Source organism: Myodes glareolus, chromosome 17 (assembly GCF_982192425.1).
Source record: "Myodes glareolus chromosome 17, mMyoGla1.1, whole genome shotgun sequence".
NCBI classification, from domain to species: Eukaryota; Metazoa; Chordata; class Mammalia; order Rodentia; family Cricetidae; genus Myodes; species Myodes glareolus.
The window spans coordinates 61,119,145-61,133,303 of NC_142042.1; the positions used below are offsets into that span (position 1 = coordinate 61,119,145).

Consider the following 14,159-nt stretch of genomic DNA (forward strand, 5'->3'; position numbering starts at 1 on the left):
GGGAGACAGAGGCAGGCAGATCTCTGAGTTCAAGGCCAGCCTGGTCTACAAAGTTCTAGGACAGTTAGGGTTGTTACATAGAAAAACCTGTCTTCAAAAATAAATTAAAAAAAAAAAAGAGCGAGCAAGCCAGAAAGCAGCACTCCTCTGTGGCTCCGTGGCTCCTGCATCTCGGTCCCTGCCCTGCTGAGTTTCTACCTTAATTGCTTTCAATGATTAACTGTTACATGGAAGTAATACATACAACGAACCCTCTCCTCCCCAAGATACTTTTGATCATGGTGTTCATCACAGCAATAGGAACCCTACCTAACCCAAGCCGCTTCCCTCCCTTGCTCTCATGCTATGAGCTTCTACATGCCTCAGAGTGAAGAGGTTCTGTGGCTGTTTCTCCTCCCCCTAATCCACTATGAACTGAAGTCTGAGATTGGGCCTCCTGCCTTAGGAGTTTCTTCTGGTTCTGTTCACAACCTCTTTCACTTATAAGTTTTTTTGCTGTTATTGTTTTCTAGACAGGGTTTCTCTGTCTAACAGTTCTGGCAGTCCTGAAACTAGCTCTGTGGATCAGGCTGACCTCAAATTCAGAGATCCACTTGCCTCTACCTCCCAAGTGCTGAGATTAGTGTGAGCCACCACCCGGTTTATACTTTAAAATTATATAAAACAAATTTTTTTTTAAAAAAAATAGAATTGTTTTTAATGTTGATCTCATTCCACCAATTTCCTGCTCCCCCTCCGTAAGGTGGTCCAAACTTGCTTTGAATTTGCAATCCTGCTTTGGCTTCCAGAGAACTGGGATTACAACCGGGCACCACTACGTTCGGCCCGGAACTGTTGTTTGTTTTTATCCAGGAAAATAGGGCGGGAATTCAAACCGGACAGGTATCTGGAGGCAGGAGCTTAAGCAGAAGCCACGGAAGCTTACTGGCTGCATTCTTATAACCTGGACCACCTGCCCAGGGATGGCATTACCTACTACTGACTGGATCCTCCAAATACATCATTAATCAAGAAAACACCCTACAGACTTGCCTACAGGCCAATATGATGGAAGCGTTTTCTCGATTAAGATTCCTGCTTCCCAGATGACCCTAGCTTGTGTCAAGTTGGCACAAAACCTAGACAGCACAGGAGACAATTAGGTCATGAGAGCAGAGCCCTCATCAGTGGGATTAGCGAGTGAACTGTTTCCCCCTACCACCATGTCCAGGACACATTTAAAGGACCACCTCTGAGAAATGCATCCCCCCCCCCCCCGACCCAAGTCTGCTAGCATCTGGGCCTCCCAGCTTACAGAACTGTAAACAGTGCATTTCTGTTCATGAACTATCTAGTCTGAAATATTTTAACATTGCAGCTCAGATGGAAGGCAAAGTGAATATTTTTATGTTTTCTCTTGGTGAGGATTACCCATTGTCTCTAGCATCTCAGCACCTTTATTGTGTCTTCTGATAAACTTGCACTAGAATTTCTTTAGGATAACCATCATGGAACAGAATTTCTGGTTCCTTAAACTATGTAAACTTGTATTAAGAAGTAGTGGCAGCCAGGCGGTGATGGCACACACCTTTAATTCCAGCAGAAGCAGGCGGATCTCTGTGAGTTCGAGGCCAGCCTGGTCTACAAGAGCTAGTTCCAAGACAGGTTCCAAAGCTACAGAGAAACCCTGTCTCAAAACAAAACAAAAAAGTAGTGGCCATCTTGCATGATGGCTGCCTTAGCCCCACATGCTACCAGGACAGCCACTTCGGGACCTGTAACGTGGTCTCATGGCCCGCCACCCACTGCCGCCACTCGGGGACCTGCAGCATTTTTACTTAAACCATAACAAATAAGTAAGAATAAGTCTCCGTGTGTGATTTATTTGGGAGTTAGGTGGTGCCCCCCCCCAAAAAAGCCAAAAGAGTCAAAGAGGAAAAAAACAACAAATCAGTACAAAAAGAAGAGCAAACACAAGCCCCTGCCTGGCTCCACGGACTGCAGAGGCACAGTTTGTCTCAGCAGGGATGAAACAGTCTTTTCCTCTCGAAGCCCTGGGAAACCAAATGAGTTTAGGGGAAGGCCAGTTGTAGAGCACTCAGGACCACAGACATTTCTAGAGCACATGTCTAGAAACTGGTCATATATTTCAAATTGTCCACAAACTGTTTTGGTATCATTTTTTTTTTCATGACAGTCATAATCAAGATTTACAATGATACTTATGGTGGATGGTTAATCTTTATTGTCAAGTTGACTGGAATTCAAACAAGCTAGGAGACACACCTCCACGGTTCGTCAGGAAGATTCCTAACTAAGGAGGAAGCTCACTTCTGAATGTTGGCAGTATGTCCAGTGGCCAGGGGTCCCAGGCTAGACCAGTGAGCAGAACACGGGCAATTAACTGCTGCTTGACCATTGCTGCAGTGTGGTCAACGGCTGCCACCCTCACTGCCGGTCCTTCACCACACCCCTTCTGGGCACTGTTTTGGGTTTTGAAGTATAGTTCTGTGTAGCCCTGGCTGTCCTTGAATTCACTGTGTAAATCAGACTGGGCTCAAAGTCAGGGGTCCCCCTGCCTTAGCCTCCAGAGTGCTAGGATTAAGGCTTTGTATGTCACAACTGACTTCCCTATGCCCTCTTAACCAAAAGAACTCCATCTTCACTTCAATTGCTTCTGTTGGGCATTTCTCAGAGCAACAAAAAAAGTAATACAATTCTGATGTCATTAATGTTAACGATGCCATTAGTGCCCATTACTGGAATCAAGGATGCGCAAAACCGCAACACTGAATCACTCCGTGGGTAGAGGTTTATTCGGGATCAAACTATAAGACTATCTCTTGCCGGGTGCACAGAGAGGAGAGCAAAATGGTGGAAAAGCAGATTTTATGATTGTTAGCAGGGTGGGGTCTCTCAACCGGTACAATGATGTTTTGTTTGTGCTCTGACAAATCAGGCTTGCCTGGAGATCGGAGGGTGGAGCCAGCCACTAGTTAACCTTGGAGGTCAGGCAGTGGTGACTCAGACCTTTAATCCTAGCACTGGGGATGTAGAGAGGAAGTGATAAGGCGAGCAGAGCAGAGACAGGCTCTTGCCCCTTTTATGCAGGAAAGAAACAAACAGAAACCTGCTTTTCTGTCTGTTTACCCAGCAACAATCCTCTGTTTACCCGGCCAAAGTCCTTCTGTTTATTGTCACCGACACTGCCATTCTGGGGGCCCATGTTGGACCTAACGATTACCACATGAGAGCCTTTGTTTTAAGCACTTTGTGCAAACTAAATTATCTTCATTCTTAACAGAAAGCAATGTGGATACGAGTCTATTCAGGATAAAGAAATGAAGACCCACCCACATCTTTTCTTGTGGTCCTTCTCCAGTTAGAGTCTGGAGTCTGAGGGGCTGGAGAGATGGCTCACCGGTTTAGAGCACTGACTGCTCTTTCAGTGGCGCTCAGATCAATTCCCTCACAACCACCTGTAATGCAGTCTTGTGCCTGATTCTGGCCTACAGGCATTTGTGCAGGCAGAACACTGTATACATAATAAATAATTGTAAAAAACAAAAACAAAAGGTCTGGAGTTTGGTCCTACCTTCCCATGGGCCTCAAGTCCCAGTTCATAGCAACAAGGATTTTTGGGTTTTCTATGGAGGGGAGGGTGAGGGTATGGTGTTTTGCCTGCATGTATGTCTGTGAGAGGGTATTGGATCCCCTGGACCAGGAGTCACAGAGAGTTGTGAGCTGCCATGTGGGTGCTCTGGAAGAGCAGACAGTGATCTTAATCACTGAGCCATCTCTTCAGTCTGTAACAAGGTTCCTAAAGTTTGTTTCCCACTCCATCTCTCTCTCTCTCCTGTCCTTCTTCCTCCCTGCCAGTCTTTGCTGGTACTTTTTGGGAGGTCCCATCCTGAGTTTCACCCACATCCCTAAGAAATCTCAGCAGGACCCAATCCTTAAGAGGCCTTACCTTTGGTCATCAGCCTTCAGAGAGTGCTCATGGGGATGGGGGTGAGCTAGTGGGGGCACAGCTGTCAGGATTGGGCACAGCTGTCAGGATTCTCAGTTATTTTACCTGAAACAAGCTAAAGCTAGAAATGACGTCATTTTGGGGAGGGGAGGCACCTTAGGCTTCACAGACATTGTTGATGAGTTTTTCTGCTCCCTTGCTTTGGGACCTGCCTCAAGATCTTAAAAAAGTTCTTCCCAGAATTCCAGCCCACACAGAGCTGCTCTTAACTCCAAGAAACCTGGCCCCTTGAGCCCGCCCAATGCCACTGCAGAAAGCAAAGACGGATCAGGCAAATCAGATCCATCAGAAACCCTTCCTGTGGTGTCCCAGACACTGCCTAGGTGTTATTCCGTGAGGAATATTGCTGGTCCCAGGCTGAGGGCAGGGGAAGAGAGGAGATTATTAGAGAGTGGAGGAGAGGAGAATGACCCAAAGAGAAACCAAAGAGGGAAGAGGAGGAGGAGGAGACGTGTGGGGACGATCTTGAAGATGAGCTTGCCAAAGGAGGGCGTCTTGGACAGGAGAAACAGCAGGAAGATGCTGTACTTGCAGGTCTGTATGAGGCCAGAACACATTTGTTCAGCCGAAGAATAAGCCTAGGAAGCAGCAGAAAACCCTAGGAAATAGATGCATATCAAATTTTTATTGGGATTAAAAAATAGTTCCTGTAGCCAGGTGGTGGTGGAGGCCCACATTGTTAATCCCAGTAGTCACAGACCCGGGACAGATGAATAGTGATGACGCCACTTAAAACATTCCTAAGAATTTAGTGACTCGCAAATTTTGGGCAAAGAACAAAGTTCTAATAGAAGAGAGGGAGAAAGGTTATCAGTAGTGTAGGCATCTAAAAAGGAAAAAACAGGGTTGAGAAGCAATATGGTATGATTTGGAAACATGATAGGACTTTCTAGTGTGCCGCTCTAAAGGACAGACATGGACGACTAAGGTGGAGGAAGGCTAAATTCTTTGTATTGGCCACCCCTGCATCTCATCAACCTAATAAACCTGAAACCAGTATCTCACCTGAAAGTAAATGGAGCACGCTACTAGGTTGCTTTTAACAACTGTTTTGGGAACCTTCCTGGAAAGAACCCTTAAAGGGCCACAAGTGCAAAACCTAAAGAAAATTAAACAGCACCCATAAATGCTCCGCAATCACCCCGAACTCTCCTCATGACCGTAGTAGACAGAAACTCAAGGACAGGGAGGCGAACAGCTCCTTCGGGCGCGCGTGGTGGCTCTGAAAAGAGCCTTTGGTGGGATGGAACCGAGGTGTGGCGCTCAGGCCCGCTCCCCGCGGATGCGGCGGGCCAGCTGGATGTCCTTGGGCATGATGGTGACGCGCTTGGCGTGGATGGCGCACAGGTTCGTGTCCTCGAACAGCCCCACCAGGTAGGCCTCGCTCGCCTCCTGCAGCGCCATGACGGCCGAGCTCTGGAAGCGCAGGTCGGTCTTGAAGTCCTGCGCGATCTCGCGCACCAGGCGCTGGAACGGCAGCTTGCGGATCAGCAGCTCGGTCGACTTCTGGTAGCGCCGGATCTCGCGCAGCGCCACGGTGCCGGGCCGGTAGCGGTGCGGCTTCTTGACGCCGCCCGTGGCCGGCGCGCTCTTGCGGGCAGCCTTGGTGGCCAGCTGCTTGCGCGGGGCCTTGCCGCCGGTGGACTTGCGGGCGGTCTGCTTCGTACGGGCCATGGCGGAGACGGGACACACAGAGACGAGGAGCGACGGGGACCTGACCCGGGATCGAGCCGGCCGACTTTATAGGCGCAGTCTTCCCCGCGGCGGGGCGGAGACAGCGACTTGAAAGTCCCGCGCTACCGGATCATTGGCCGTGGCGTCACCGGCCCCGGGCCGGCCCATTGGCTGGGGCTGCCCCGCCTCCTGGTCGGCCTCCTGACCCCTGTCCAGCCCTGCGGCCAGCAGAGTCGCCAACGCTCCCCGCGCGGGTGGGAGGGGGGAGGGAGGGAGGGAGGGAAGGAGACAACTCGGGTAGTTCCAGGTTCCAACTCTGGACGTCTCTTCCAGAGGCGCGCGTGCTCACTGGCCCGCGGTCCAAAGTCAGAGCTAATAATGTAGTGTCGCCCGGGCCCTTACGATCCCGAGAGCTGGCTGCGCAGCGTCGTCCTGAGACACATCCCCTTCTAGGCTTTGCCGGGGATCCGGCGACAGTGGGGCTAGTTGTGCTTTGCGTCTGCCCTGGGCTCGACGTCGGGGTGGAGTCCCAAGACCGGGGAGGGACAGGAAGCTCTCAGGAGACAAGGGCGGGAAGCAGCGCGCGGGACAAGAGTTTTGCAGGGTGGGTGTGTAGGGCTGACATACGGCATAAAGTGCTTACGAGAGTGTGGGGTCCGCCCGGGGCCAGGAGGGCGAAGAGCGAGCGCACAGACGACCACCTGGGGGACCTCGGATACTGACTGGGAAGGACGCTGGGGACGCATAAGGCGAGCGACCCACGGGACACCCCACACCTTGGGAACGGGCCGCCAAAGGCCACGACACCGGCTACCGTGACACAACTCTTTAATCTGAAGGAGTGGGTGGCTCTGAAAAGAGCCTTTGAGTTCGCGGGCGTCCCCGGGACGCGAGCCGCCACGGTGCGGGCAGCGGCCTCACTTGCCCTTCGCCTTATGGTGGCTCTCGGTCTTCTTGGGCAGCAGCACGGCCTGGATGTTGGGCAGGACGCCGCCCTGTGCGATCGTCACTTTGCCCAGCAGCTTGTTGAGCTCCTCGTCGTTGCGGATGGCCAACTGCAGGTGGCGCGGGATGATGCGCGTCTTCTTGTTGTCGCGGGCCGCGTTGCCCGCCAGCTCCAGGATCTCGGCCGTCAGGTACTCCAGCACGGCCGCCATGTACACGGGCGCGCCCGCGCCCACGCGCTCCGCGTAGTTGCCCTTGCGCAGCAGGCGGTGCACGCGCCCCACCGGGAACTGCAGGCCGGCGCGGGACGATCGCGACTTGGCCTTGGCGCGGGCCTTGCCTCCTTGCTTACCGCGGCCAGACATGACGAAAAACGCAAACTCAGACGCTCGCGCAAACGGGAAACTGCGCGCCGGCGCCGCCGCCTCTTCCTTTTATAGACACAGCCCCGATTGTCCGCCCGACGCGTTCATTGGCTCACACGCGCCCTCGCGCCCTGGCCAATAGGAGCGCGCGCACACAATCCGCTCATTTACATAAGCCCGGCTCCTTCCTCTCGGCCCCGGCCCGAACGCCGAATCACGACGCGCGTGGCCAGAGCCCTTATTTGCGTGCGGCCGTTGTCAATGCCGGGTCCTCGGGGTGCGCCCCGGCCTGCTACACTGGGTTTCTCTTCGGTTCTACCAGGCCTCGCGCGCCCCGCCTCCGACAAGGAGGGCGGCGGTGTGGAGAGGGGTGCCGGGTGTGTGTAGGTGAGCCGGTTGTCTCCGAAGCGGGCGTCTCATCTCATGCCGGGTTCCTCGGGAGCTCAATCGTCAGCTGCTCATTTGTGTCCATCGCGGGAGAGCCTGCTGCTCTGTTGCCTGGGCAGCTGGCCAGGTCACCAAGGACTGCTCGTCTTTTGAACAATTCGAAGGCTTTTTGTCTTCTCTAGACACCTACTTTGTCTAGGGATGATGATTGATTTTGGTTTGTTTCTTCTATTACCCACCGACCTTAGTTCTACTCGAATTTCATGTGTGTTTATGAATGAGGAGTGTAAGTTTGAAGAGGCATTTTAAGAATGGTGGCTTACACGACTGCATTTGTCCCTTTGGTGGGAAATGAAGTCAAATCATACTAATATAAATATTGTCAGAGTGGAGAAAAGCATTAGGCAGTCCTTCAGTCCCGGCAGTGAGGTGGTCTGTGAAGTAAAAGCCTCTTTACTGAAGTACATACAGTTCGGAAACTTCTCCGAAAACATTTGGACTCTAAACCTAGACTCTAAACCTAGTTGGATACTTTTAAGTTTTCTGTTTCAGGTCACAGGATTTAAGACATGCTTCTGCACCAGTCCTTAAAGATGCAGTCTTTTATTTGTGTTTAGATTTGGATACTGTTTCTTTTCGTGCTAGTTTGGCCTATTCTGGAATGTAGGTCAGTGTGCTTTCCTAGCGAACGTGAGGTCTATCCTCAGCACCACATAAGGAATGTAGCCACACAAATAGTGTTTTTCGTGTTCTTTTTGCCTTTGCTTACATTGGCACTGTCACCTTCCTTGCGGGCGTCTCCCCTCTGGCTCTTCTGCTCTGTGGTGAGTCAGCCTAATCTCTCTCTACCCGGCCAGCTGTTGCATTGTTTCCTAGGCTCTCCTCACATTGTTGCTCTGGTGCTGCTACTGCACTTTTTTTCCACAAGATCCCTGCGGATCCAGGGCACCTTGGGTATTTTTGCTTCAAGTAGCCAGTGCTTCTTAAAATTCAACGAAAAGAGATACAGCTGAACCAGACCCTTGTATAATTAACCCCCAAGGAACTTCCTAAACAAGTGTCTGACTACCCAAGGGCATAGCAGTGCTGTATAGAGGGCAGCTTGGCTACAGCGCTGAGCTGCTTCACAAACCCATTCCCTAAAGAAGCAGGCACCTGTGCTTTTGTAATAAAAAATAAAAAGGCCTCTCTTGTGGCAACAGAGTAACTAAAAACTGGCTGAAAGCCTGGCATCCCTGCCTTATTTTGTGTCTGTCTCCCTTTCTTTGGCTGAAGGGGCAAAGATAAGTTATTGTCCTACCTTTCTCTTGCTTCATAGTAGATGAGAGCAATTATCCATGAAGGCAAGGCCACACCCTGGAGCTGAAATGACCTTTCTGTATGGTGAGAGTGTTGTCCTCACGTGATGACAGCAATATGGACTCCCACCTTGCAGGATCAGAATTGGAGCAATGATCAGAGAGACCACACATCTCGCAGGACTGCTTAGTTATGCCTACTTCCTGCCTGCCCCAAGGGGATCACTGTTTTTCCTCTTCCCATTATAGCCACCTGACTAATTCTCTCCTTTGATTTTCTCTTGAATTTGGATGAGCAATTGAGCCTAGCCAGTGTTTCTAGGGCTTTACCCTAACACCTTTGGTTACTCTAAGGAGTCTATCTCCTAACTTGTTTGTTTTGTTGCATATTCTAAGGACCCTGGCATAGGTTTATGACTTTGACTTTGTGGAACAGGCTGAAGTGAAAGGTTGTATTGACAAGACTGAGTATATTGTCCTATTTGGTGAAGGAACAAACCTTGGAAATAAGTTGATATCTGTGTTTAGGAAAATAACTTGCATTGGGGGAAATGCCCCCCCCCCCCGGGTTGTGAAGAAGCAGTCAGTGAGTGGTGAAATGTAGCTCTGGTGGGCATTTACATAGTGAAATGTGACGGTGCCAGCTGTACTTAGTCTGCAGCTTTGGAACTGGGTTTGCTTATTTTAGCAAACAAAATGGCTTCAGTGCAAGAAGCATGTATTTCCAGAAAACATGTCAGACCTATAGATGAGTCTCAGATGAAATATTTAGTAAAAGATTGTAGTGATATTTCATTTGTATTTTAATAAATAGAGCTTACCTGAAGATCAGAACAGCTGCACCGGTCAGCCTTACAGACCAGGCAGTGGTGACACACACCTTTAATCCCTTTAGCCACACTAGTTTGCTATAGAACCGGGTGGTAGTGGTGCAGGCCTTCAATCCCAGCACTAGGGAGGAATATAAAATAGAAGACAGGGGAGACAGCTTTCAGGCACAGTCTGATTCTGAGGATTCCTGGAGGAAGGATCACTGTTTTTGGTCTGAGATAAGAGGTAAGAGCCAGTGGCTGGCTACTTTGTTTTCCTGACCTTCAGGTTGAACCCCAATATCTGTCTCAGAGTTTTTATTAATTATGCTACAAAAGATCGAATATGACAAGTAGCAATGGAATTGAATTTTTCAGATCACCCAAATGTTAAGGTCATGCTACAAAGCATAACTGACAATGGTAACATGAAAGCTGGTCCTACATGTTGTGCCCACATGACACAGAACCCCCAAATGAGACCACCACAGATCCGGTATCTCATGCAAACACACTGGGGTTTATTAATACAAACTAGCTTGGATCATAATCCAACACACTGAGGCAGCAAGTGGGGGAGACAGCCCTGAGTCTTCAGGTTAGGAAACTGCGTGCGGGGTGGCACGAACCTTGGCATTTTGGGGTTGAGTATGGGTATATAATCTCTGAATTCGTTGGTTGGGGTATAGGGGAATTTCAAAACAGCAGTTAATCAGATACCAGTAAGGATGTCTGAAGCAAGCAGATGTCCACTGCTGTTGTTTGCACACCTGGTTGGGTCGCTCTGACCAGGGCTGGCACAGTTTCTTGGGGATGTTTATGACTTTTGTTAGGCTGTATTCACCCCCCTTAGGCCCTGTCTAACATGGAGTTCTTTCTCAAAATGGAGTTTGTTCTGCTCCTTCACAAGGAACCAAAGGAATCTTTTGGAATGTGCTAAGGAACTTGATGCCCAAAAATTGTGGTTAAATTTCATGTTTTAAGTGCTTGCCAAGAACCTCGTGTATACCTCTGTGCTCTGTCTGTGTTTGACATGGCAGTGGACTCTGGCTTAATGATAAGCACATTAGATATTGGTGGGGGCGTCACAGAAACCAAATTTCAATCAGAAGTTTAATTCAAAAGGCTAATCGTGTTATCAGTCCTCACGGGACATCTTTCTTGAAGTCTCTGTATTGTATAGCTGTTCCCGACGAATGAAATTCTTTTCTCCTGCAGAGCATGGAGGCTTAGAAGACCCAGGAAATAAAATCTACAAAGCTCAGAAAACTTCTGAAACAAAAGTCACAAGACCTCTCCCCAGGGTGTTACAAGGAATGTGGTATGATTATCAGGGGATGGACAGGCTAAGCTCTTGGCAAATTGAGGGAGTTTCAAGGATGCAGTCTTTAAGAGTCCTTTCTTGTACCCAAGTAGGATTTTTAGTGCTGCAGCTGCCTCTGACTCACAGTGCTCCTTTGACACTTCACCCATACTCATAGGTAACCCCAATAAACCTCTCTGGCTCACTAAGCTCGTCTTGGGTGGAACTGTTTCTTTGGTGGTGGAGCCTTATCTGGGGTGAAGAGACTCACACAGGGTGAGAGGTTCCTGTGCACGCAGATACACACAGGAAAGCAGAGCCAGCTAACATCCGCTCATCTCACAGGAGGACGGTGCTCCCCACTTTCCCATGAACACTGGCAAAGGGAGTAGTTTATAACCTAGTGATCTCTGCTATCCTTTATTTCTTTATCCCAGACTCATCTCCCTACTCCCACTAAATCCTGAACCTTGCTTTTCAGTGCATAAACTCATCCTTCTGAGATGTCAGTTGTACTTTACAGCAGGCTAGCTGAGCTGTTGTCTTGGGACCTGTCCAATCCTGACCCCCACAGACATTCTCCCTAGACCCTTACCTTGAGCACTGTTTGGGTCACCAGTACCTATCCTTGCGGAAGAATCCGTATGTACTTTGTAAATCATTTCAATGTAAGCTTGTCTTAAACTTTGTTGTACACACAGGACTGAGTTAATTATCATGAAGTAACTTTTCCCCCCCAAATTTGTGCTGTTTAAATATGGCTAAAATAAACCACCAGGTGCCAGACTCCAGAAGTTTGACCCAGTCCTGCCTAAGTTGGGTTGAACCAGGTTTCATTCTTAATTCACCCATTGTTTTCCTGCCAGCCATGACATTCAGGGTCCTCACATATCTCTAGGATAAATCATACAATACTCTGTTATTATTAAGGTGTTTCTAGAACCTCAAACTATGGTATGTCTTTTGTATTCATACTTGAGCTTAATGTTGTTGAAAAAAAACCTCTGGAGATGGAGTAGGAGCTGATGGATTTCTTACATAATCTCAGCCCTGGGTTGAAGTTAGGGGTGTGACCAGACAGGTCTTTGGGGCCTGCTGGCTAGCAAGTCTAACTGAAACCAAACTCTGGGTTCAGTAAAAGATCCTGTCTCAGAGGAAAACAGAGAGAGATGCAGAGGAACGGAGGTAGATGACAAAAGCTGACCTCTTGCTATGTGGAGAGAGCACGTCATATGCACATAGCTTAATCTTATGTCTTTCACCCATGTATCAGATGTCAGTAGAAAATCAGCATGTGTGAAATGGAGACCATGCTTTTGTTCCCCAGCCACCCAGACCCGAATAATCACACAAAACTCTATTAATTGGGGCTGGAGAGATGGCTCAGTGGTTAAGAGCTTTGTCTGCTCTTCTAAAGGTCCTCAGTTCAATTCCCAGCAACTACATGTGAGAACACTGAATACACAATAAATAAATCTTTTAAACAAAATTCTATTAATTATAACACTGTTTGGCCAACGGCTCAGGCATATGTCTAGCTAGCTTTCTTACATCTTGAATTAACCCATTTCTATTTTTTTATATTTTACCACTAGGCTTGTATTACCTCACATCTTGCTTCTTGGGCGGCTACGTGGCATCTGCCTGATTTCTCCTTCTTTCTCCCTGCACTGTGTAGTTTTCCTGCTTAGCTATATTCTGCCCTGCCATAGCAGCTTCTTTACTAACCAATGGTAATAAAACATATTCATAGCATATAGAGGGGCATCCCACATCAACTATGACTTCATTAGATATGTTTAGCATATATAGAATGTGTAAATGTGTGCTTTGAACTGTAGTTTAGTAAATGTAATATTGCATCATAGTGTATTCGACCTAATATATGACTCCTATATTATTTATTGTAATAAAGTTTTTTTTTCTTTTTTTGTTTTTCAAGATAGGGTTTCTCTGTGTAGTTTTGGCTGTCATAATTTTTGTGTAGGTTTTACTAGTTTGTTTTTTTATCTAGGCTGAAACTCTTGGAAGATAGCTAGCAAGCAGAGGTAATTTTGTTAATGATGTTGTGATGATTATTCTTGGTTGTCAACTTGACTGCATCTGGAATTAGCTAAACCCAAGCAGCTGGGTACACCTGTGCGGCTTTTCTTCATCATCTCAAGGGGGGAGACCCATTCAAGTCTTTGGGGGTGGAAAGTCTGCCGTAAATCTGGGCCACACGTTCTCGTGACAGCTTATATGAAGTACTTGGGGAAGGAAGCTCTGGCTCTCTGCCTGCTTGCCCTCACTAGCAAGTTCAAGTTCATTCTGTCACTGGCATCGAATCCTTCAGGATTCTGGGACAGTGTGCATGCATGCTACTAGCTTAAACCTTGACTACCTGTGACCAGGACGCTGGTGATTGAGGGATTAGTCAGAAATTAATCCAGAATAAGCTCTCAATCTTAGAATCTAATAGGCAAATCCTTTTCCCCACTTGAGAAAATATTGATAAGTTCTGAAAAAATTAAACTACGCACAGCATACCAGAGCCACCAACTACTGATATGTTTTGAACTGTATCCACACATAAGATATATTGACGTCTAAACCACAGTGCTTTACTATTCTGTCTTATTTGAAAGCGTTTGAGCAGATGTAAACAAGTTAAATTAATTACAGTAGGATTTCATCCAGTGTAATCAATAGCTTGTCTTCATGAGAAGACAAATAAGGGTTAATATCAGCTGAATATGATCAAAGTACATTACATACCTGCATGAAATTGTCAAAGAATAAAATTGAAAACTTGCCAGGGAAGGAGTTGAAGTAGAAGACCCAGGGAGAAGATGAGGCTGACTGGAGCTAAGGTACCACAACAACATCCCACTTCCAGGTGCAGAGGGATAAGGAAGCATCCATAGATAGGAAGGGGGCCCAGCCCTGTCACACACCTCCATTACAGGCTTCTAGCCTGCATGACCAGAGAACCATGTGGGACCTTACTATGCTGTATTAAGAAAGCAACTGCTAAAAATTCTAATTATTGGAATTTATAAATAAAATTTTACATGAAAAGAATTTCAAACCATTTTTGGCTCCAATCAAATGCTGATTTTTAACATTTGCAGACTGTGAGCCAAGTAACTCTCAGAAGATTCTATCAGAGCAACAGAAAAAGAAACTGGCACCGCCCTGCCTATTATCTTGATTTCACAACAGTTTTATCTTTTTGATGTGTCAAAGAAGCTTTCCCCCAAATAACATTCTACACTGTCCCTTCCATGGTTTTTGAAATGGTAAGATTGATGCAGATGTCTAAAGAAAGTCAGGGAAAATTTTAAACCAATTAGGTCAACCCTAAGAACTGTGTGTATGGTGGGGGGG

The 14,159-nt window shown here is 47.8% G+C and overlaps 2 protein-coding genes across 2 annotated transcripts; both read right to left on the reverse strand.

Annotated features, from left to right (window-relative positions):
• Positions 1–2,201: 2,201 nt before the first annotated feature.
• LOC148119453 (histone H3) lies at positions 2,202–6,337 on the reverse strand. The gene has a single exon (XM_087897747.1). The coding sequence runs from the start codon at positions 5,681–5,683 to the stop codon at positions 5,273–5,275; it is 411 nt and encodes a 136-aa protein (XP_087753873.1). The 5' UTR covers positions 5,684–6,337; the 3' UTR covers positions 2,202–5,272.
• Positions 6,338–6,494: 157 nt separating this feature from the next.
• LOC148119454 (histone H2A type 2-A) lies at positions 6,495–7,250 on the reverse strand. Its single transcript, XM_087897749.1, has one exon. The coding sequence runs from the start codon at positions 6,991–6,993 to the stop codon at positions 6,601–6,603; it is 393 nt and encodes a 130-aa protein (XP_087753875.1). The 5' UTR covers positions 6,994–7,250; the 3' UTR covers positions 6,495–6,600.
• Positions 7,251–14,159: the final 6,909 nt, after the last annotated feature.

Bases quoted from the DNA above. Each gene is read 5' to 3' on its own strand.
- LOC148119454 (XM_087897749.1), bottom strand. From the start codon at position 6,993: ATGTCTGGCCGCGGTAAGCAAGGAGGCAAGGCCCGCGCCAAGGCCAAG.
- LOC148119453 (XM_087897747.1), bottom strand. From the start codon at position 5,683: ATGGCCCGTACGAAGCAGACCGCCCGCAAGTCCACCGGCGGCAAGGCC.